We start from the raw sequence: 25,665 nt of genomic DNA, 5'->3' as shown, positions 1-25,665 counted from the left end.
ATAAACAGTTCTAAAACAATTAACCCGAAACCATTACATACAAACCTGGGTTACATTTTCAGTCAGTATAAACTTAGTTTAGTCAGTGGGTTAGTCCAACAATATGTTTTGCTTTATTTTCAAAAACTCTTATGCATATTACAATTACTTTAATATATGATGCTACCAGAAGACGGATTAAGTGGCCTTTGTGGTCATTTATATGTTCTCTATGCAACATTGAGCGCATTAATACTACAGAAACCCACTATTTGTGTGAAGATATACCAGAGCAATGTTGTCCTCAGCAGCGAAGGACGTCCCCATCTCCATCTTTGTTTGTTGTAATTCGAGCTTCTCAGTGTTGTTTACGTTTGCGGCCATGGCTACGTAAGGGCTGCACCTCTGAATTGTTCCCATACGGGTGGACCGCCGACGAGGCCGCCCCAGCAGATGGCTTTGTGTATTTTGGTTCATCTTCAACCACCATGAATAAGTCGCCTTGTGTCTTTTTACGATCTAATATCCCCAAACTGAAGTTTGACGTTTTGAGGCACCGTGATGCTGCTAATCAACATTCCTGTCTTTGGCCTGGAGACACTCTATCGTTTTACTCATGAGCAGGGTCATACGATGTCAAGTTGAGTAAATACATTAATAAATAGGCTAGATAATATCAGGTCCTTAAAAGATAACCTGTAAGGACAATCAAGGTCATGTGGAGTCATTTCGAGTCTGTTGCTCCATAGAAGGTGTCAATGACTGTGCAGCGAGCTGGAAACGAGGAAAGCAGAGTGGGAACGATGTGCTGCAAAGTCTAACTAAGAAACCACAGAATAAAAACACCTTTTTCTCCTTTCAGAGCTGCTGTAAGCGACCCTGTGCTCACCTTCACATTCAAACACTCTAGTGTGTGTGTGTGTGTGTGTGTGTGTGGTAGAATAATATTAATCTGAATCATTTCAGGAAAGAGCCCAATTGACATGTGTGAATGAACCATGATCCCCCTGTTAGGTTTTATGAGTGTTTCCCAGTTGGTGGGGGTGGGAGAGGTGTACGTGCCGCTGCATTATATAAACACAGTATATATATAAATACATCTTTGTTCAATTTTATAGAAACAATGATTTTTCTGTGTTTATCACAGCTGACTTTCAACGTAATATTCCAAAATGACTTGTGTCAGTGTGTATGGTGTGTGTTTTTTTGACAAAACAGTCTCCCGATGTTTATCTATGATCAAATTATAAGGTGAGATCAGGAATCAGGAAACATTTATTGCCAAAATATGTCATACATACAAGGAATTTGACTTGGCGGTTGGTGCGTGACAGTAGACAGTATAACAATAGACAACAAGACAGCAGTACACGGGTAATAAAATAAAATAAAATACTAATGCTATGGGTTATTAGAATAAGGCTATGGGTTAGTTTAAAATAAGAGAATAAAGTTAAAGTTAAAAATGTTAAAAAAAATTAAAAATAAAGTGCACTAGCAAACAAGTGGCAAAAGTGACGAGTGTTACAGAGTAGTAACTAGTTTACCGAATCGTTTTCCTCATAGTGGATCACTGCTGCATGCTTATTATTAGATATTCCTTCGCTTCCGAAGCACCGGTCAGATATTCTAAATAGATTTTTTTTTTTTCACTCGTATAAACAATATATACATAATATCAAACATAATGCATTGGACGGATGGGACTCATTCACAGGAAATTGTTGAAACAGAGTTTATTACTTTGAAAAAACAATACAGGATTTTGCATTGATTTACTGTGATGTGATTTCTATCCGTATCAGAAAATATCTTTATTCATATTCCAATAAATATTTTGCTCAATTCTTTCCTATACTAATAACACGTAACAGTAAGTTCAGGAGCCAATGCACACCGGAAGTAAACAAAGTTGCGCTAACTCCGTTAAAATATTTTATCGCATTAATCTCTGCTACAATAATCTCATAGATTAACACGTTAAACTTCAACAGCCCTGTTTTTTTTAGCTTGTTTTGAGAGATTTATGTGTCCTGAACAGGCTTTCCTCCTCATCTCTATGTATCTGCCAGTATATTTTTACACACATCAAACAAAGTGTGTGTGTGTGTGTGTGTTTAAGCAAGCAGGGGTAATGAGGCATAAAATCAGACATGGCTGCTCCCCAGTGGTCTTGTATAGGGACCTGGTTGCCACACACAGGGCCTATACACGGCTCAAACACTAACCATCTTGTCACTGTATGTTTGTCGTTTGGGGTGGAGCCGTAAAAATTAAGTCAATTTTCCATAACAGAAAAATAAAATATTTTGAGAGGCACCACTTTCTTTCCCCTTCTGCAAACGAACCCCCCCCCCCAGTATGACAGGTGACATGTGGCCAGGCTGTGACATATGGTCACCAAGGAGGCAAACATGGGATGAAGTTGAGAAAACGGATGGTTTCCACACTGTTCACAGTCATCCTGGTGAACCCTCTTCCCCCCACTGAGGGGATAATCACTGCACAATATCATTGTGTGTGTGTGTGTCTGTGTGTGTCAGCTCTGCGAGGGTTTTTGTGTCTGTCAGGTCAACAGACGTGGATAAATTTATGTGTGTGTATGTGTGTGTGTGCGCCCTGAAATGCAGAGGGTGGCGCCTTCTTTTATTTTATTCTGTCCACAGAGACGGCTACTGCTCGGTCCCCATGGTAACAGCATGAGCAGGAAGCATGGGGTCTAGCATCAGTGTGTGTGTGTATTCGGGGGAATTGGGGTGAGATGGACGGAGGGTTGGTAGGTAATGTATCATGGTTACAAATTGGCATGTAGAGTGTTTCATGGCTTCTAGGTAGTCTATATCTTTGGTGTGTGTTTTTTACATGTTAGCTCATATTAGAATTGTAAAAATTACAAAATTGTCATTCCGAGTCAATTCTTCATCATTGATGAAACGATTTAAATAAGTTGAGCTGGGAATTTTAGCAACAAATCCACCAAATCCCATCAAATCTCCACTGTGCAATGTTCAGCTTTTCAAACCCTCAGCTGCTACAAGTCCAGTATTTTCTCTCTGTGAGGAGGCATGAACTCATCATTCGCTGTGTGTTGGACCTTTTGTAAATCACCCCGTGTGAATATACCCCGTTGAACTTTGCAAAACCTGCTACCTGTGCATGTGTAACCTTTTGGTCCCAATTATATTTTATCTGCTAGTTTGTTATTAAACGGAACAAAAAGTTTTGTTAATAATATGAACATGAACAACAAACATGCGGTGAACTGTCGGGCAAGAAGAAACATAGAAACTTGTCGATACAAACCCAGGAAGGGAATTCCTAATGAATTGGATTCCAAATACGTCTTGCTACGGTATTCTTTTTCTAGTCAAAGCTGAATACACAAACACGCACACACACACAAACACAATTTCCTTCCGCCCCTCAGGAGCAATATTCTGAATCTTTCATCACCAAGAAATTGAATTAGCTCTTTGTTGCTCTTTGTTGTTTGGTTTTGGTTTCCAATGCAACAGAGTGAGTAAAACATGTATCAAGTCTCAGGGACCTGATTATTATTTTTCTCACACATGTCTGGTGCACCTTAATGAATTGTGATTGTAAAGATTTATATTAAAAAGAAGACATTTACTAGAAATAGGATTTGGCGGATTTGGAGGTGTTGAAATAAATCACTGACAATAATCCAAATATACGATTTCATGATACGGTATAACTCTTTAAAGGAGCCCATTCAGGACAATAAATAACTATTGATATGATTTTTTATGGTTTAGTAAATTAAAGTATATTCAAAATTATTCCACCTATTCCTGATACAGTGGTTCCCAAACCACTGTCGAGCCCCCCTATGATGATGTAGGAACATTGAACGCCCCCCCCAACCCGCCTCCCTTCTTGGCCGACTGTATTTTCATACTTTTACCTTTTGTTGGGCTGTTGTTGTGTGGTTGCATCGTCTGTTAAAGCTGTAACAGACTATCATGTGATTTGACCTTCACACCAGTCACAAATCTGTTCTTGGCACATCCCAACCTTCAATACTCTCTCTCTCTCCCCTCGTCTGTAAGATGACCTCCGCTGCTCGATTTCTTCATCTTTAATTTGTATTTCTTTGTGTCCTGTCTAAACTCGTTTGCAATTTATTTTCTATTGCTGGGTTTATATTGTTTTACCGATGTGTGTGTTTGTGTTTGTTCCTGTGTGTGCGGGTTGTTGATGAAGTTTCCCCCCCCCTGTAGTTCGACTGCTTTTTGTGTCAGGCCGGCTAACTCAGTGCTGTTATTGCATGACAGGAAAAACAAAGTAACTTTTCTGAACTCTTCTAAGTGTAAGAAAGACAAAAATGAAAAAAGAAGAAAAACAGAGTAAAAAACTCAACCAACACAGGGATCATCACTATTAATTGAGAGTCTAAGGAATATACTTATGAGTATTCCTCATTTTGTTGGCACATCGCTCACGCTCACACCGCGGGGGTTCCCGCACTGCTTCTTTTTTTTACAACCGATGGCCTAAAAATGTCACACAAGACCCAAAAATGAATTATAACAGCGCAAGTCTTGGCTACTCCACAATCTGGGCTACGTGTCTATGTGTGTACTAACCATTGTGTGCCTGCATGTATTTATAATCCCCCGGCACTGTGTGTCAAGTGTGTGTGGCCTAAAAAAAACCTCCCTGTGGCTGCGGGCGGCTGTGGCCGCTCGCAGCCGGCGCACGGCGACTCGGGACCGAGCCCCTTGCAACACTCGCCACCTGCCCACGCCCTGGTGGTGCTCCTTGTGAGGAGTGTCGTGCGAAAACACCGGACCCCTCTGGGACACATTAGCACACGAGGACACACGGTGGTTGCTCACACCTCTTCTCTCATCAACATTCAGCGACTGTTGAGGGTGACGGAACAGGAGAGGAGGCCGATGATGGATGCCATTGACTCTGAGCCGCCTCAAAGGGCGCAATGAAGGTTCATTATTTGAGGTAATTGACGAGGGTCATAGTGGTGAGTAATGATGCCAACCACCGCAATAATGAGATTATCCCCAAGGTTATTTTTTACACAGTTAAAGAGTTTCTAATTAAAGTTAAACTCAACTTGCGACAGTGTAGTCCACATCATGACAACAGAAAACAATCGCTAATAGGCAGTTAAGAATCTCTGAGGCGCAGCAGACAAATTTAGAACAGCGGTTGATGTAATACGAATCAAAGACGGCTATAAATAGCGGAAAATGTTATTTTCTTCGTCGCTCTCAAGAGTAAATCTCGTGGAGAAAGCAATCCACTTCCTGCCACAAGCGAGACAAAAAGAGATAAGCTTTTAATTACAGACTTGTTTGCGGTTGTCATTTTGATCACCTAAATATGTCCCGCAGGGGTTATGTGCCCCTCTCCTCGCCTCTCTCTCTCTTTCATCACAAACCACTCAACCAGGCCTGGTGCTGGATTCACGGCAGGCAGAAGTGCATCTGCTCGTCCTCCTGTCTCGTCTTTTTTTTTCAGTCTAGGTTTTTGCTGAAATCATAACTGCTTGAAAAAGGGACATGTACTTGGAACTGGCAAGCAGTTGAGATGGCACACAGTTAGACCGCCTGTGGTGGTGGCGGCGTCCGCACTTCTTATGCTCCAACACCAGCGTGGAACATTGCGAGATCAAGTTTCTGTCTCGTCTGATTTTCACGTGCAAAAGGGAGCCTGCCAACCACCTGCAGTCGCTGTGACTAATGCCTTGTCTTGCCATGTCTTCTTGGTATGACGGTCATGCAACCAAAGACACGGTTGGCACAATGTGCTGTTTATAATTATCCTTCTACGTAAATCGATATGCTTCAGATTAGATATGTTTTTAAAATGATAATTATGCACTCATACATTTTTTAGGATAAACATTAAATCTTGGTCAGACGGCAACTACCCGACGTCTGAATGTTGCAAGAGAGAAGACCATTGTACACACAGTGATGACACATTTTCTACACATTGTTCTGCTCATTTTATTGCACTTAAACCATTATTTTTGACAGGATTGAAGACAAAACTGTAAGTAATATCCAGAATTTGTCGGTTCACAGTCTATCACTAATTTAATTAATTTAATGATGCGTAATTGGTCCATGGCTGCAGAAGCTACAACGTATTGGACAGAGTTGGCAGTTCTTCGTGTAAAAATGCCACCAACATGATTCCAGTAGCGTCATGTCAGTGTTCCTATCTACTGTATATGATTTTTTTCCTCTACTCTCATCTAACTATTTTTGTCAGTTTTATTCCATAACTTGACGTGCAGATTGCTTCAGCTCAACCCAGGTTATGTTCTCTAAGCTAATAGCTCTGATTTACCCCAGTTTTCCCTTCACCCCCCCGATGTCACCGCTGTTATTGCATTTCTTGCTGTTAAATCCAATTGAGTGCTGACGGACCTTTTCCTCAGCCTGTGAAAGCCGGCCTTTCAGAGGTCCACATTTAGATAATCAGATCAAACACCACAGCAGCAAAGGGAAAACCATTTTTGACCTAACGTCCCTTTTCCTCTTACCCCTGACTTTGTGGACACGAGTGACGGTGAGATAGTGACCGTGTGGCCCTTCCACTTGGATAAATTGTTTTCAGCTTCCCAACTGTGGTGCATTAGTCATCTTTTTTTTGAGTACATCCACTTTTGTCACTTCCTCCAAATTTATTCCCTAAAGATGCGACACAGTTATTTGAGATGTGAAAGCTCTTCCAGAAAATCCAAACATGTTTTTGGTCCCTCCTGAACCGCCTTAAGAGCACTCCTGCAATTTTATTTACTGGTCCTGCCTCTTCCCTTTGCTTAAGTGGAACAAACCGAGCGTGAATAGGGATTTATTTGTAGTGTTTAGGCAGTGCCGGTGTAGTTATGTGGGTATTAATATGGAGTGTTGATTTTCTTACACGCTGCAAGTCCCTTGTGAGGAGTTTTGTGGTTTGGGTCGTTAATTTAGCACTAGATTATCTCCTTGGCTCATTAAATCTCAGAGGCTGCAGAGAAGTGCACTTGCAGTAACAGCCATTTAATTTGCTTTTTGTGAGACGGAGTCTGCTGCACAACACTGGTCTGAGAATTACATTACACTTCTACCCCACTGGACATTGGAAATAACGGGCAGCAAGTGCATGGATTCAGCCTCCTTAATGCAGCTGACTTATGTCAAGTGCTCCTGTAGGTACCACAGTCACTGAGCGGCTGCATGTGTCGATTATTCCTTAAAGGCCATGACATCATTAAACGAAGAGTGAAAGTCACAAATATTTTTTGTTTTTTGTTATGCCTCGTAGCGTTATACTGTATCTCTTCGTGTTTGGAATCTCTTAGTTCTTCTACTGCAGTCCATATGCTATAAAACATAATTGTGGATTATCGACACTTACAAGACATTTAATGTCCTTGTTAATGCTTTATTGTTGAAAATTGATAAAAGAAACTTTGCCAAAATAAGTCCCTTCAAAGTTTGTGTACAGGCTCAGAAATGTTCCCCACTCGGTTCTTTGACACACTGATGCAGACAGTACGAAGTCGGGCTTGTTAGGCAGCGGTGTAGGTGTGAGCCTCGCAGCTGCTACAGTGACTGTGACTGTGCTTGTTTGATAATTGATCAGAGCCCGCGCTGTGAAATGAATGCAAGGCGGACCAGAGGTGGCTCGGTTCTGTGGTTGCTCTGCAGTGTGTGACTCAGCTGAACGAGCTTTACGGAAGACACGGACCTTTTTTTTCTCCCTCCACATCACATCCCTTTGCTTCTTTTTTCTAACTGCTTATTATCACGTCCCGGCTCTGTGCATTCATGCCCTCTCGTCTCTCATTTTCATTGCTTTATGTCCCTCCCATCCCCTTTCGTGTCGCCTCTCTTCTCTCATCCCTTCAGACCACCTTTTCCTTGCTGCGTAGGCGCTTCGCTGCTCAGGATGTTTTTTGTCACGAGGCTGCTGAGATGCTTTTGCAAAGTTACAGGCTTGCAGGCGGCGGCAACAAAGTGAAACAATCCTTGCCCACATCGAGTGGCTCCACTGTTGCTTTTAATGGCGCTCATCCTCTCTCATCTTGAGGATGACTGGGTGCCAATGCCGACTCGCCATATGGTTGGGACACCTGCGACGTGCCGCACTGTGAGCAAACAATGATTGGAGCCGATGATTCATGCAAAGTGATTTTTAGTAAGACGGGACAGAAAGGGTGAATGCATTCTCTTGATCACATGTTTAAAGGATCCTCGGTCTGTTAGTAGGACGTTGTCTTGTTCTTCCAGGGGTGTAGCGTCGCTTTAAAAGTTGCACAAAGCATCTAGCACTCTAACCTATTCAATAATACAGTAGAAGAAATCCCGAATGGTAAGGTGAGAGGACAGGTGGGTGATGGCGGGACAGAGAGAGACGAGTGGATGAGAGTGCAGAAAGAGAATGGGGCAATGCAGGAGGCGGAGGACAAGCAGAGCAGAGGTAGGCCCGAAGAAGACAAAGAGGTCTGTTCTCTGCCAAAAGACTGGCCCGTCTGACGTGGGTTTCCCTCTAACCTGCTCCCATGCGGTGCTGTTTCCATATAAATTGTATGGCACTCTGTCAATGCTTCTCGGGCCTAATGTGAGATGGAGGCCCCTGTGTGGGTTTGACAGCGAGAGACTTTTGAAGTGAGTGTGTTTGGAATCTGATTCCTAGCCTCAGGTTGCAGGCCGTACGTTTCTTTGTGCGCACACTGTGAGGGTGTGAATGTGATTCCAGCATCATACCCTTAACGGCATGCGGGACAGGGCTACACAAGGGTTGCATAGAAAGATGAGCCCCTCACCCCTCGACTTTTGTAGGTTGATGTGTGCTCATGCATCATATTTGTTCTAACAGCACCACGGCAAACGTTGGCCTTGTGAAACGTTCTCAGCTAGACGGCACAGTGTGGAAACATTGGGGAGGATGTCGGGAGGGTGGAAGATGATCCCCGAGAGACACGTTAAAGCTAAACTCAAGAGCATTTGCTTTTTAAAGCTTGAAAAGATGTTTCTGTGTCTAGTAGGGGGCCTGGGAGGTTAAATGATATTCATTTGGGCACGTGGATGCCTGGATCTGTGGAGCTGTTGTGGTGGAAAGCTGAGAAACCTCAGAAGGATGTCAGGTAGAAGAAGTCCAGTGGTTTTCTGAATGAGTAGAAATATTTGAGAAGCCGTGAATGACTTCAGCTCCAACGGATTGTCAGATCTCTAAAATACATTGAGATGTGAATGTGTACTTTAATTTTTTCACCCTTTATAAGAATGCGACAAGCCAATGCATTTCCCCCTGCGATAAGCTGGTGTATAGAAACTAAGGGATATTTGAATGGAGAGCTTTGATAGAAAGCTAAAAATACATTGTGATGTTTTAGACCATTGATACACAAAGTGCTGCTGATCCTTTCAATCCAGACAGAATAAAAAACACCTCAAAGATGTAATTCAGGAGAAGGAAACAATGTCCCAAGTGGCCCTTTTTAGCTGTTGTTATTTGTGGGAAACAAAGTCAGACAAGACAAAAATAGGCCAAACGCCCTGTTCATAAGCCATCATATGATACGCTGCTCATCTCTAAAACACAAAGACAGACAAACAGACACAGAAGCACCGATTAATTAATTAAGAAAAAGAGATAGTAGCATGGCACAGCTTACGTGGAGGATGTAAAACAGTTTATGAGTGGGAATAAACACCATTGATCAGAAGTCTGGAAAGTGGGGAAATACAAGGAGGAAGGAAAAAAGTAAAGGCTTGAAGAAGAGGAGGGTAAACACACACACTTCTTATAGAGATGGCCAAAATTATGGATTTAATATGATACAGAAAGAAAATGTATATTCTTTTAATTATCACTTCCACTTATTAGTGACCCAAGTCCTGACCTCCATTCGAATAATGTGCTGGTATATAAGTCTCAGTAATTGGTGTGTAATTGGAGTAAATTGATGTGTAATATTTTGCCGTTTAAAAAACCCCCAGAATAAGTCAAAGCATTAGTACGCAACAAGCAAGTATTGACACCAGCGTGGATGATGTCAGGCAACAAAGACAAGAGGAAAAAGAGGCTTATCATGTTTAAGGAGTTATCCATCTTTTCCCATCTGCTTTGCTCACCATCCAGCCAATTAGTTATTGGTCCAAATGATCCTTTCCACAACTCTCTGGCATTTAATCCCTTATAACAACAGTCTGCTTGGTTCGTCTTCTACATGGCGAGATCCTACGGACTTTTAATGTGAAGCGAATTCAGCTGCTTTGGGTCTCTATAAATAACTTTACTGATGAAGAATATTGAATGCATATATATACACACAAATACAATTACAAATACATTTTGAAGGCCCCATCTGGTTGAGGTGTCTGAGTGTGGTTGGATTTTGAAGAGGCACATACTGATCAGCATGTTACTTCCTTGTTGAGAGGAAAACAGAATATGCTTCTTATGCTTGTAACACAATATACAGTCACTTACGGTGACATACACTGAAAGGAAAATCGTATCAGGAAATTATTACTAGAGACTATTACAATTACTAGAACGCTATCATAGCCTCAGGTGAATTATGAATTCCTCGGCTTACTATAAGGTCACAGCTCCTTCGTGAAGTCAGGCTTACAGATGTGGTTGCCATGGAAATGTCTCTCACCTCAGTGCTTTTGTCTCTCTCGTTTCCTCTCGCTCACGTTTGTTTCTTTGAAGAACTTCCCAGCTAAGGGGTATTTCAAGTATGAGTGTATTTTTTCGGAAAACGGTATGGTTTTCAGAATAAAGAGTAAAATGGAGTAAAATATTCAGAATGAGTACATTTCCGGCATTACCTGGTGTTCATTTCAGGATGAATTACTGCCTGGAGAGACTGTGTGTGTGTGTGTGTGTGTGTGTGTGTGTGTGTGTGTGTGTGTGTGTGTGTATGTATGTGTGAATATGAGTTGAACAAAAGCCAGGGGTCGAGAAATACAGTATTTAATTTTCAGTTTCAGTTTGTTAATTTTGCATCTGCATGGAGGAGGAATGGAGGAATCTCTGTCGTCTCTCAGTATCTGCACAAGATGTCTTCATGCAAAATACTGATACCTGTCTGTCAACATTTCCTCTCACCCAATCACCGCAATTCAAAATGCTGCATGTAGAACGCCCATGTGCGGCCTGTGTAAACCGTTATGTCAACTACGATTGAAGAATATTCAACACAGCTAAGACAACTTATGTTCGTGAGGCCTCAGGAAGTTGGACCTTTCTACTGTTTTTTGATAAATTGGCAAAAACAAAACAATAAGAATCAGAATCAAAATCAGCTTCATTCGCTATTGGAGTTTAACTTTTCGACTCTCCACACAAACAAATATACAACTAAGATATAAAAATATAAAAACAAGGTATAAACATACAAACAGCTAGAAAACGCCCCTCTCCTGACTCTGGAGGTTTACAGGTTGAAGGCAGGCAATGACTCCCACCGCACACACATTGCTGTGGTCTGTTCCTGTCCTGGTTAGTGGCCGATCTAAACACAGTGACGGGGGAACAGAGAACAGACTGGATGATGGCGGAGTAGAACAGGAAGCTAAAGAGACAAGAAGTTGATTTGATGTTAACATGTTGCTATTTGGAGCTACGGAATCAGGGCAGATAGCGGATATTCAAGGATCTGACGTCAAGATCAAGCGTTTGTTTTTCTGTGTGTGGGCGAAATCTGTCCATCCTCAAAATAGACATTTTCGGGCTTTTTTTTCCACATAGCTACAAATTACAAAGAAAGGGGGAGAGAGAGAGAGAGAGGAGGGGCAACACGAAGCAGAAGGCCATGAGCCTCGGTCAATGTGGTCATGAAGCTTTTCTAATCTGTCATGTTACATTCTAATGTGTTTTGGGATGCTTACGCTGGCCATAGTTCATTAGCGAGAGGGTTTGATCCAAGTAATAGAATGAATACCGTTCCCATTTATTTAGACTATGATGGATCAAAAATCAGAAGCTAACACTGCCCGTTCTCAAAGGAGCGTATGGGTGATTTGATGCAGTGGAAAGGAGATCAACAAGAGAACCTCCCCTTTGTATTACTGAATGTTATCAATCTAATATAAATCACACTTGATCCATCAGTCAGTTCATCAAACAGAAAGTTTTCCTGATAAATCCTTTCAAATGTTAATTTCCCGAGCCCACCACACATGAAACAAAATACCCACGTTCAAAGCAAACAATGGCCGACCACACAGAGCTACCAGTCAAGGGTTTTCGAACACACGTGTTGCTAGATTCACGTATTGTTTTACGCAGACACTTTGAATTCATTTGGGCACCAGTGTAACAACAGATCTTGTCTTCATCGGCAGTTTGCTGAATGCCATTTGATAAACGCAGTCTCAAGTGTCGTTCCGCAGCGTCGGCTTGTTGAAACGCGCAGCTCGCGAGTTGCTTTTAAAAACCGCCGGATCACTGTACGCGTCTCCATGACGCTTACAGTTGTTGCAGTAGTCCTCATCAGCTTGTACCGTGTGCTTCCATTCTCTGTCATCGGGCCTTATGTCGGTACAATCGGCACATGCGGTGAGACAGACATGTCTGTGGTGACACAGAGGGTGCCGTGAAGGAAGTGCTCGGGTAACGCGAGCAGGGAATCCAACATCGATACGATTCCCAAAGAGGCTGATTGCTTTACTGCTGGGCTGTTATTTTAATGAAAAGAACTGTATTATGTTACATCAAAAAAAGTTTAACTAGCATCAATTTAATGAAATGTATTTGCCGGCTCAACAACTTCAATAATGATAAAATTTAGGTTTTTAACAGACAGAAGGCTTAGTACTACACGCTACCAGCTGTGGAGACATTGGTACAGCTGTTTCTTTGTAAGGCACTGGTAGGCCTTTCTACTGTGCCATTTTTTTGTCTTGCTCTGTGTTTATTATCTAGGTGCCAGTAGCAAATGCTGGTGAGTCGAGGGAAACTCGCAGGTTCACCAGAAACTCCTTCAGCTTAGACCGCAATTCCATTTCCAATCAAATGGAAGTATCACATGCGTCCGTGTTGTTCTTTCAGTCAAGCTGTGTTGCACTTCTACAGTCTTGCTGTGAGCGTTTCTGCCTTTCTCTGTTATATTTTGTTGCGATTTTAAGTTCTATTCTGCTTAAAAATACGCACATTTTTTTCCACAGCGTGCTCCCGGTTATCACAGCGTGAGTGCTGCTGACGCAGAACGTGGAATGGTGTTCGCTGCTCGCGATCAGGGGATTAGGGTAATCACAGGGCAACTGGTTTGATTTATGCAGAGCAAAGGGTGGGGGGATCAGGACGGCTATGTTGTGGTGAGACCAGCAGGACAGAAACCCGTTGATCTCAAATTCTCCCTCCTCAGATCTGAAAATGGAACGTGGCAGCTGGTGGATGAGGGCTTATTATCTCTTTTTTGACCACATGTCATCCCTTCCCTTTTTTTTCTCTTCTGCCAGTTTGAATTGAGGCCACTGGCAACTATGAGTATTATGTCAAGTGCAAATATGGGATGACTGAAGTGTTGGCTGGGATCCTCATGCTAAAGTCAGGCCTCACCTGTATGATGCTAAAGTGAACATAAATATACATCCACATAATCGGCCTGCGCGGTGTAATGCAGAGGGCAGTTAGTGGCCAACTTTAACAATAACCAAAATCCCACCTGCGCCAGGTAGCAGGTTCATTTTAACACATTTCACCACCACTACTGAAGTGACATGAAGACTGAAGAGTCTCCCCAAAACAGGGTCCTCATAAGTGCGTTTCAATCATAAGGATACAAACTCAAAAGAACAAGAAACAAGTAAGTACAATTTGTTAGTCTTTTTAGTCAAGGTAAAGTCTGAAGAGGTGTTTCTATTTAGATTTAGAATCTTGAGCTTGCAGCCCAGAATTACCAAATTACTATTATTTATTTTTTTAAATTAATTAAAAGCTGTAGTAATTGATGTTAATCGCGACATCTGACCAATACTCACTTTGCATCATAATGTCAATATCTGCCGAGTCACACTAAAGGCTGTTTAGAGAGGTTTACCATTTAGATGCTTGGGAATAATTCATCTTTTTTTTCCCCACTACCTAAAATCATGTTATATCTTGCACACTGAAAGAGTCTTGTAAACTCGTCTTTCTGTCAGTCCGACCCTCTTACCCCCGTTTTCAATTTTTAGTATTTATATTTAGATATCTCTTAGGGATCATGTCTGCTGTGTGATCTTGATCTATTGTGAAGCTTGTGTTTTTTTATGACAGAGACAGCTTTCACGTCAAGGTGACGTTGTGCCCGTCTGGTTCTGTCAAATATATCTGTCGATTCCATTTGTAACCTTTTATTCGTGGTAGACGAGGCAAAAACCACAGACAGGCTACTCTTAAGCCATTAAACCTCCTGATTGAGGTTTTAATTGTTTTTCTATCTTCACCCTGTTAAACCCTGCGGATTACAAAAAATGTTACGTGGTGATGCACATTTACAAGCTTATTTTTTTAAGTTACAGAGATCTATGGTCCCTTAAATGTGAATGTCATGCTCTACAGTCACACACTGCCATCTTGTGGAAGCAGGCCTGAGATTTCAGTGGAATGAAATGATGCCCTCTGTTGTTCATAGATGACTCATGCCTCCTTTTACTTACTCTGACCTTAGAATGAGTTTATACAGTCTATAGTTGTGGAATGCAGAAGGATCCCTTGCATGTAGTGTTGGACAGTTGGTACAGGTGCCCTGCCCAAGCGCGCATTGTTTCAATGAGTGGCTGGTGTTTTGGTTTTGTCAACAGATTTGATAATTACGCATACTTCCCAAAATAGTATCATTAGAACAGGTGACATATGTGGTAGTATGACATGTGACCAATGTGTTGTTTATTATAATGCTTTTGTATTACATCACATGTCATTTAGCTGAAGCTTTTATCCAAAGCGACCTACAATAAGTAAGGATACAAACTCAGAAGAGCAAAAAACAACAGACCATATGTATGTTGGAATAAAATGTATTTCCATCTGATCATTTTAATGAATTACAGCAGCACCGAGCCTTATGAACACCATCAGTCTTATTGCATGTTTATTGTATAGTTCACTATTTATTCAACTGAAACTACGGACAGCAGTGCAGGCTACATTCAACTCATACATGTACATATACATACAAACAAATATACAAATATTGTGCTGTGCACTTAAATTAATTAAAGATTTTGTGTCTGCTAAAGTTTAAAAACAATAAAAATAAAACAGAACCATATCAGCAGCACTGTCATTTTCTCCTCATGAGACCCATTCACAGCCAGATCAGTTGTAAGTCACTGTTATCACAATCTGCACCCAGTATCTTTCTAGTTCTTCTTCTTCTTCATTGTTTAACCCTCTGCAGCGCATGAAGGAGGAATGTAATTACCATTGTTGCACAAGATACACACAACCCTGGGGCGTCCGCACCTTCTACCACTTCTCCCATTACCAATCTCTGTGTTTAATGTGGAGCAGTGGGACCAGCTGCAGTGTGGGAACGCACTGGTTATTCAGGTTTGGCCTCCGTGCACCAGCTCCTCCCATTGATTGGTTTGCTTAGTACTTGGGTTGTATGGCATCTTTCTGGATAATTTCTCCGTCAGCTCCGTCAGTTTTTACCATTTTACAAAGGAATTGTAGGAAATCACAGAAACCTTGTCTCCTTGTCATCCAAACGTTTCACACACTTTTCCTCTAAGTCCTAGAAAAGAACTAGAATGGTTGTCATAATGATTCATATTACAAAAAGCAATTCATTAATCAATTCAATTAATTAATCAATTAATATATTTTGATAATAAATATTTTATGTGTAGGAATGGTCTGACAATGAAGCACTGATTGTTTTATGTCCCATGTTTCATAAATGTCTGTCATTCTAATTATAATATAGGGGTTTAGTCAGTATACTTTGTGGGATTGGACATAGTGTCCCACCATGAGAGCACCAGATTTCCCTTCTTTGCCTTCACGGACGGTTAAAGTAGATCAGAGAGAGAATCATAACATGTTTGTTCAATAAGTGTGTTTCTAGTCCAGCAATTAATTTTCTTATTTTACTTTGTAGAAAATGAACACGTTTAGTCCTCTGATTTAGCATAAATCAGAGGACTGGTTTATCAGTTGATTATCAGCTGATTATCAGTAAATCAGCTTAACTGGTTTAGAGAGTGGTTTATAACAGCCAATGCCAATGTGAAGGAGATATTTACGGTCACTAAAGAACTGTTTTTTTTGTGTGTCCTTCATAGAACTCATGAGATTGCAAGACATTCACATGTTTGCTAAATATCTGTATGTGTGTGTGTGTGTGTGTGTGTGTGTAGCTGGTGTGGCTCTTTGCGTTCTCCATACATATCGTGCCAATTCATTCATCACGGCTGTGAGTGATGGATGAATTATGACTCCACTCCAGCACTCCACTCCAGGACTTTGGTGTTCCTCCTTACTCTGCTGGGCCGTGCTGAAGGGAACAGATCTCCACACACACACACGGGGAGGAAGCGTAGCCTGTGACGTAGAGAGAAGAGTCCGCGAAGCGAGAGCAGAGAGTGTGAACTAGGGCTCAAACAGCTCGGTGATGTGACGGACGCCTGCTTACGTCGCTGCTGTTGTGTGTGTGATGTCCAGTTTGTGGATACCTGTTGGCTGCTTTGATTTGGGCCGAGGATGGCAAAGCTGATGACTAACCTGCTGAGTAACTTTTTAAAAAGGCTTTAGAGCTGTCATGTACTGTGTGGTGTATCAATGTGTATGTGAGGGGAACGTGTGTGATGATGCTTGTTTTGTGGTAACTAATTGATTACTCTAATGCTTGTGAGTTGAGTTTTGTCTATCAGAGGTGTGTATGTGTGCTACTGTGTAGTTATAACTAAGGCTGCTGACTTGTGTGACGTTAATACTGGATTCTGGGTCTGTGTCTGGAAATGTCTTGACACTCTGGGTGTGTTTCAGTGGATTTATTTTGGTGTTTGTGGTTGTGACGGTATGCGCTGCGTAGTGTGTGCATGAGTGTGTGTGTGTGTGTGTGTCAGGGCAATGTACCGGCGTTCACCCTGTGCAAGAGCTAGGGTTCATTTTGACTTCAGCGAGGAAGTGATCAAGAAACTTCACACCACCAACCATCGCCATGGTCACAGGTCAGGACTCACAGATGACCCACTCAATCGCACACACACACGCACTTTGAGCTCTCTCACTCCCAATTCTCTCCTTTTAACTCCTCCTGTTTCAGTATATGTGTAGTCACGTTTCCTATTTCCCATACATCAAGCGTGTTCCATAAGAGTCCTCAGATGGTTACATGTTACATCAAATCGCACGATGGACTTTAAATAATAAGTAGACTTTCTGGTTTTTGGGGCAACCGTTTCATTGGAGTGATGTTTGAATAGGTCATTGCAGTATCAATAGTCAAGCATTTAGCCATGCAGATGGGTATGGAATTATTCAAATTAATTTTTCTTTTTTATTATTGCCGCTGCGTGAACATGGTCTGGTCCGTGAAACAAAACCAGAGTAACGGACATCTGGAAAAATAACCCCACACGCATCAAAACATTGAAGCAGCTGATCATGACTTTGATGGACCACATCAAGTCATAATCAGCTGCTTAAACCACCTCAGTTAATGATTTAAACACCAGTACCCATCTCTTCTTACAAAGTTAAAATAATGTTTATTAAATCAATAAATCATTCATTCATTCATACAGCATAACTCAATGCCATACTTTGGATAAAAAAGTCCTTTAAAAACACGTTTGCTGTTATTGTCCTAAAGGGTGTGATTTGGGAAAGAAGGACCATTTTAGTGGATTAGACAGATGGTGTTGTCAGAGATTTAACTAACAGTGTAAAGAGCTGGGTTTTATAGTAGTTTATTTTTCCTGCATAATATAAAAATACAAAAATTTGTGCCAGAATTCAAAGGATTAGGATTCAGGAAGACCTATCAAGCATTTAATAAAACATTTATTAGGTTTTCATTCATGTACAATCATACAATAAATCCTTATGTTTCAGTTGAGTCCTTCATACCTTCACTAGAGCCTCGTCTTTGAGTCCGCCATGTTGCATCGCCTTGTCTTTTTTTAGTAGCCGTAGAACCGCCGAAACTCTTTGTTGCTGCTAACATTGTTTTATAATGGTAAGGATGCCCCGGGCGAGATTAATTGCGCTCTCTCTACGGCTCATGTTACTGCATTCTTTGAACCGGAGATGAGGCCGCTGCATGCCACCCAAATCTCCTGCAACTCCAGCTTTTTATTTTGCTACTGATGTAAGACACAAACACAACGGTGCTTTTCTCCCATATTTCCCACATATAAAACCCAGGGCTTTAAGTTCCCCAATTAGGATTTTACATTTGTTTTTGATAAAATTGCAAAAATAAACAACAAAACTGACGCTGATGTCGAGTGTAGCTCTTTTTATTTTGAGTCCAGGATAATAAGCCAGTGTGAACAACTAGGTTGGGTCTCACCCCAGGAGGATTGTGGGTATTCTGGCTCAGCTGGAGACGCGTCATACAGCTCACTGGAAGTGCTGCCACGGCTAGTGGACATCACAGTGGGTTAGAGCAGAAAGAACGACCAGACACTTCCAACAGCTTACTGAAATACTCCAACTGACAGATTTTGTTTAGCGTCAGTGACTTACAACATAAGTATTGCCGAATGGTTTTTTTGGTGAAATATTAGGTGTTGAGCTCCGGAGACATCCACCACTGGTCGGGGAGGTTTCACCTCTTTGATTGTGGGTTTCCTGTGGAAAGTACTGGACTATACTGAAGAAAGTAGCACACAGATGGCGTGCTGCACTGTGAGTGTCAGAGAGGTTTGCAACCCCCACGTGAGCACCAGGGACATCGAAGATGCATGTGCTTTTGTTTGAGCAAAGCCTGTGACGTGCTGAAATGCAGCAGCCCTTTCATGATACATTGGTGCGCATGAATGGTCGTACATATGTGTGTGTGCCTGGGAGGGTTTCGTACATTTTCAGCTTGGACAAAAGATGAGCTTAACTAAATATTTTGTCAGTGAGCCGGATTCCTATGTCATAATAACAAAGATCAGAACCCCTTTAATCCGCGCAGTCATTCACTACCTGTTGTACTTTTAGTGCAATGGAGAGGAGCAGTGTTCTCCGTAAGATGATCGTGACACACTAAAGATGTGTTCTATATAGAGTTTGTTGAGTCACAGCTGTTGGAACATCCCTAAACCTCCTGATCGTCTTGAGCTGTTTGAAACTGCAAGAATTTCCCAGGAAAAAAACTCTGTCCACAGTAATGCGCTTAATGCATAACTTTTAAGAAAAACAATTCTTCATCTTCCATCTCGTATTTCGCTACGCTGTTGCATCGTCTTCGGGCTCTGTGCTTGCTTGCTCGTGCACGGGCGGGTTCAGCACTGTGTTGTAGAGCTTCAGGGTCGGCAGTATTTTATATGCAGTGAGAAATGTGGGACTCGTTTTGACTCCGCTGCGGTTCATGTGTTTGGGTGCTTTCCACCTCTGTGTAAATCGCCAAAGTCTGAATTAGCCGCTGTGGCTGTGTAGTGGGTTTGATGTCGATAATGGGGATTACCGCAATAATACCAATGATAACGAGATTTGAGCGTGGATTCCTGGGATGGTCACAGGAATCAAGAAACTGGTGATAACGATGATTGAGGGCAGGATGGTTGTAGCTACAGTAAAAGTGTTGCATTAAACACAAAACAGTTTCAGGGTAAACTTATTTGGGCTGCCAAAATTTGCCTTGTCACTCACTTATTATTATTCCTCATAACATTACTGTTTAATAGTTAGTATTCAATAGTTGTAGCTGGATTCTCTGCAGATCAGGGAATGTAACACAGCCAGCGGACAAATGATTCTAACTTATGTCCTCTCTGTTTTCCTTACAAATGTATGTTTTTTTAGTTCCCCTTTTTTATGTCGGCACCACCCTCCTGTCATCTTTATTATCACCATTTCCTCTCATCTTTTGGCCAGTTCTGCTCTGTGTTTCCTGACATCTTGTGACGTGATATCTTTGTAATCAGACGGCAAATGTTTTCTAAATGAGACCATCTTCCAGATGTACCTGCATGTGCGTCTGTAATGACTCGGTGCAAGTCGTAAATAGGTTAGCGGCCTAATTTCTATTAATAATTGCGGAGTCCACATGGATTCCTGAGTTTTCATCCTTTTTGTTGGTTGCAGATTAGAAAAGGCCAGAGGACATATTTGATTCTCAGCATGGTTTTAAATTTGTTTTCATAACTCAGAGGTTAATTCTGGCGGTTCATGTTTTTGTAGTTGAACGTTCCCATGGTGAAATAAAGGGAAACGCACTGGCTGGAGTCCGATTGGACGTGGGAACATATCGGTGTTTGACAATGATGACGAGATGCATGCCCTTTAGTGTTTACCTGTTTTTGTAACCTTGGTTTCTTAAGTGAAACCCGTTGCTCCAAAGATCTAAGCTCACACGTCTAAACATGCTCTGCTTGAGCATGTGCACGTTCCATGTGTTTAGACCCGTTTGTGTTATTAAACTATTTTTAGAGACGTCTGCTCCAGATTCATGTCCGGAAATATTTCTGAGATCTTTTTGACAGAATCGCTCAAATCAGCTCATTGTTCTTCTGGGGCATTTTAAAAGCTTCTGCACTTTTCACCGAGCTGCTTGGACAGAAAGTCGTTTTTTGGGATCCGCTACTTGTCCCAGACATCTCTCTCCATTGGCCTACAGTCTTGGTTGTCTCTGGTACATTATGACCGTGCTGCCAAAGGGCGTATTGGAACAACATTTACAATATCAAGCTACAATATTAGCCTTAATAAAAGTTAATATCAGAACAAACTCCCATTAAATAAAGTATACTTAAAGCTCTGCTAAGGACAAACAGGAGGTGTTACCATGGCATCTCTGTTTGCACAACCCAACAGACAAAGCGTGACTGGTTTCCCCTCATCATTACACACCGGAAGGAGGGATTCATTTCGCGTGAAAGAAAACTCTCTCCCCCTCCCTGCCTATGGGCACTGCTCCATATTTCTTCGTAACTCACTGTGAGGTTGTAGTTTCCTGTTTTGGATTTGACTCAGGTGAGCAGTGACAGATATCTATGGTGGAGGCCCATTCAACAGTACTTTTGGATTTGCAGGCTAAAAGACATATTTGCGTCTCATTTGATATTTGCCTGTGTTTGTAAGAAACATGACCTACAATCAACACACAGGATGCCGTCCTGTAAATGACACTGAAGGGGGCCAGCGAGAGGAAACTGCACCATTGTCTTAGAGTTGGCCATCCGAGTCATTTCCCACAAAGAAAATGTGTATCATCTTTGTCACAAATCCTGCAAATCCCATTTGCTGTCATCCTTATTCATCAGTCACTGGACATTTTGACTTTAGTCTCTGCTCTATGTGACTCCTGTCTGCCCGTTTTCAACCAAATTTTAAATGAAGACTCTTTATTAGAAGAGAAAGTGGACATACAGGACAGATGTCAGAGAATGTGACCACTGTTGTCTGTTCGTGGTGTAGTTATGGGGTGATCAGTGATTTAAATTAATTTAATGTACCAATACCAACTTTACCATATCTTTTCCATATCTGGTAAAGAACATATACTGGCAACAGGGCTTCTGAGGAAGTTACCAATCATTCGCAAAGATTTGGTGACCACACTCATCTTCCTCTCTGATATTGTCTCCTTCTTTGAGGATTTTAATTAGATGGAGGATTGAACCAATAGCTTCTGTTGAGACTAATGGGGACAAACTAAAATACATGTGTAAATAATGAGAGAACTTCTCTCTATAACTAACCTTTGGAAAAGTCCATCCCAGTCAGTCCGGTCGTCGGGTGGAAGGATGCAACTGGATTATGGGAAAACAATGTTGTGTCATTCTGGCAAATGATTTCTGAGGAAGAGCTTCCCGATTGCTTTGGGGAAAATGAAGACAGACGAGTCAGCCTGTTGTGCCGTGCTATGTATTTATGAACGTGCATCCCCAAGGAATCGGTGTTTGGAAGGCATACGGATGACATGCCATCCTTTAAAAACATATAAACACCAACGTGCGTCATCAAACCCAGTGACGCTGATTCTGTATGTTTAGATTTAGAAAACATATGACAGTGGAATGCTGATGTCCAGGTTGTTCACCACACACCAGAACCCCCTCATAGAAAAGGGTCTTTGTTCCCAAGCTCTGTCTTTGTGTTACACTCGAAGGCTAAATTCTTGGATGCCCCTCGTTTTTCCTGTTAAGGAGACCAAGGTTTTCATTTCAGATTATTTTTTTGGGCTTTCCAAGTTCTAATAGTTGAGCTTATTTAGCTTTATTTTCCATGGGAAATGACGGGAGCTTGATATCCACTGGGGTGCAGTCAGTGGTACCTGGGGACCAAACTGGACCACAGACCCGGACATCGGTCACCCGGACGGAAACAAGAGCGAAGGAAGTCGGATGGTGTTAAGTGTTTTAAACCCATCAGAGATGGCTGCTTTGTCTACACGGCAAGCTGATCTCTTATAATCGTGAGGTTCCGGTTTGCAGTTGAAGTTGCGGTAAATGAACTAAACCGAACTGCCTGCTGGCTCCGTCATATGTTGCATATGTTTTCATGACTATTAGCCTCATCGCAGAAGCGCCGCGTCGCCCCTCAGGCCTGTTTGCCCTGTCAGCATTCTTACTATTAGCACTGTTAGTTATGAGCTGCTGGCTCGCCGTTGACACGTTGAGAGCCGTTGAGAGGCGAGCTCGGGACTTTCACCTTAAACCAACTAATGCTGTTGTGCATCAAAGTAAAGTAAAAACCGTTGGCTAACCAAGGTAAAACTCAATGTTTTGTTTTACGCATGACATCCCTTTCATAACCGTATATTCAAACTATTTAAATGTTTGTTCTTCAGTTTGTTCATGTAAATCTTTTTTTCTCGTAAACAAAACATACACCAACATTTTAAACAGTCAGTTAATGATCAAAACCCGTTTCGGTCCTGGTATCTCCATGCAGCCGCCCATCACAGACGACCATCACACCACCTCACACACAAAGTCCAGTAGATGAAACAACAAAGGATGCTTGCTTTACTTTAGTCATTCGCTCAGTGTTGCCAAATCAAAAGGAGATAATGTGTTGTTGCTTACATAACAAGATAGTCATCAGCCCTCCCTATTGTTGTGTTGCTGCAAGTCTGTGTGTGTGTGTGTGTGTTTCATCCCATTTGGCCTCCGGTAACAGCATGAAGCCTCATCATGACACCTGTGCCCGGCTGTTCCCGTCCTACATGGGACACCTGAGGACATGAGGATCGGACTCAGAATGTGTGGTTCCTAACACGTGCACATCACGGGACGTATGGCGGCGCTGATTGTTGTGTGTCATTCATTTGATGGATGGAGATACTGGTTTCACAGCTGCGTCACGGATGAGAATGATTGATGGATTATTAAGTGGAGGTAGTTTAATGGCTTTGTTTAGCCAACAATACACTCAGGATTTTAGTTTAGTTAATGTAGATATTTGTAGTTATTTTCTGCTTTAGGATTTAAAAATCAGCACAAAGCAGACAATGGGGTCATACATAATTCTTCAATAATTATGCCACATTATTGCAAACCATAATCCATGACTGATAATGGATCATTCACAGGGGCCATTTCTTCTGCATTTATGAATACTTTTGCTGATATTACTTCTATTCTTTTACCATAGTAAGGTTTTGACTTAAAAATCTTATCCTTTAAAACCTTATCTTATCTAGAAAGTAAATGTGATGCTCTTCAGCTCTTATGGATCCCAAGAGAAAGACACCAGACAGTGGTTGGACGTTGTGGTTGACATTGTTATTTTTTTACTGAGGGGAGATCAAACGTCAAAATGAAGCAACAATAAGCAAAAGGAGTTTGGTCTGGGGGAGGAGGACCTTAAGTTTGCAGTGTAACCAGCACCTTCTCTGCTGGTGTGTGTTTACTACACAGAAGAGGAAGTAGTGGCCAGAGTGTGAGCTGCAAAACGTCAAGCTGCTGTCACGCATACAACATCGCAGAGTTTGTTTTTACTCACTGCAGCCGTAAAAAAAAAGAAGTGATGTCTCCTCCTCCTCTTTTCTCCTTTGATGATAAGTTTTTAATGAGATCCTTCTCCTCTCCCCCGCTCCACTCCTCATGGATGCGGGAGCGTCACTCTCCCTAATGTCGATCAGTGAATGAACAGTGTGCACTCTAGCATGTCACTCTGCCCTTTCTTCCACGGCCATGTCACGTCCATCCACGAATGCGTTTACCACCATTTCTGATCACGTGATCACATGAGTTAGTGACAGCGCCGTATCTCTCAAGGGGAGGTTGATGATGTACATGCGAATTATTTTTCAAGTTTCCTCGCGCGCGGTTGTTTGAACCTAATCAGGGTCCAGCAGGCGCTTATTAGTTTTATTTGAGTCCGGACTGCAACCTGAAAACCTGCACTAGGTTGCTATGCAAGTACAGCATTTAGTTAAGTCTATGAAGACACATGCATACATATATATTCAAAACGGTGCGTTTGTCTGCTTTCAGTTTCGATGTGGAGAATGGGCCGTCGGTCGGCTGCAGCCCCCTGGACCCCCAGGCCTCCCCGGGCTCTGGTCTGGTCCTTCACACTAACTTCCCCGGTCATAACCAGCGCCGCGAGTCCTTCCTCTACCGCTCCGACAGCGACTATGATCTGTCGCCCAAGTCCATGTCACGGAACTCCTCCATCGCCTCTGAACTGTGAGTATAAATTCTACATACTGTATTTATATACATACATGTTAGACAAACGGGAACATAATCATTAGTATGAAATACATTGTTGTTGTAACTTGTTTGTTGGTTGTTGTAACAGGGAGTGGTGTGCAGTTCTAGCATCATTTAAGAAAATATATGAACTCTGAGTAAAGATAATAAAATAATAAATATCCCTGATCAGTAGTGTCAGCGGGTGAGTCCTTTTGAGGCTGGATGCTCCTCAAACGGCATTACCTGTGATGCATTGGGATGCCTTCATGTTGCTTGAGAGAACGTCCGAGGTTGTCTGTGTGACATCACATCATCACATTACAGCGATTTGAAACTCACAGAAGAGTAATTCAGATCTTTCTTTCCTGCGGTATTTTAGGAAGATTGGTCACTCTGAGACTCCATGAACATGTTCGACCCATGAACATCCTCCCATACTCCGCTCCCTCTTTGGAGTAACTAGGCTTGCTGGTCATAGCAGTCTGCTTATTGTTACTTACTTTACATCTTTGCTTTTAAAAGCCGTGCGAAATTGTCAGAAATCCCTTTGGAAGTTTAATGCAACATAACCTGATATGTTGTGTGTTGTGTTATTTGAAGAGGCTTCTGACCACTTCTCTCTGTTGCGTATGTTTTCAGACATGGTGATGACCTGATTGTAACGCCTTTTGCTCAGGTAAATATCTTACTGTCTCTAACCCAGAATGAGTCTGCTACCAACATTCTCATGATTCTCATAAAGCAGAAGTGACTGTTAAAGAAGCCGATTAGGGAAATGAAACACTGTCCACAGTTCAAATGAACATTTAATGCATCATTTTTATAACCATTAGCTTAATGTTTTGAATACATTGTTTAAATTATTAAAAACTCCTAATAATAATCTTTCCCTCTGCCC

General features: G+C 41.9%; 1 protein-coding gene across 5 annotated transcripts in view; it reads left to right on the top strand.

Annotated features, from left to right (window-relative positions):
• The window catches only part of pde4ba (phosphodiesterase 4B, cAMP-specific a), a 104,501-nt gene that overhangs the window by 39,223 nt on the left and 39,613 nt on the right, over positions 1 to 25,665 (top strand). For 3 of the 5 annotated variants that reach the window (XM_040183914.2, XM_078108167.1, XM_078108164.1), the window contains 2 exons: positions 24,564 to 24,758; positions 25,407 to 25,443. In XM_040183914.2, the coding sequence (XP_040039848.2) occupies positions 24,564 to 24,758; positions 25,407 to 25,443 (232 nt within the window). Of the gene's footprint in view, positions 1 to 16,482; positions 17,136 to 24,563; positions 24,759 to 25,406; positions 25,444 to 25,665 lie in introns of those variants that run through there. The other 2 variants (XM_078108165.1, XM_078108166.1) reach the window with 2 other exon arrangements.

The sequence above is a fragment of the Gasterosteus aculeatus genome, chromosome 8 (assembly GCF_964276395.1).
Source record: "Gasterosteus aculeatus chromosome 8, fGasAcu3.hap1.1, whole genome shotgun sequence".
In the NCBI taxonomy this organism is placed as follows: domain Eukaryota; kingdom Metazoa; phylum Chordata; class Actinopteri; order Perciformes; family Gasterosteidae; genus Gasterosteus; species Gasterosteus aculeatus.
The sequence above is the reverse complement of the archived record's forward strand: the minus strand, read 5'-3'. Positions and strand labels throughout refer to the sequence as shown.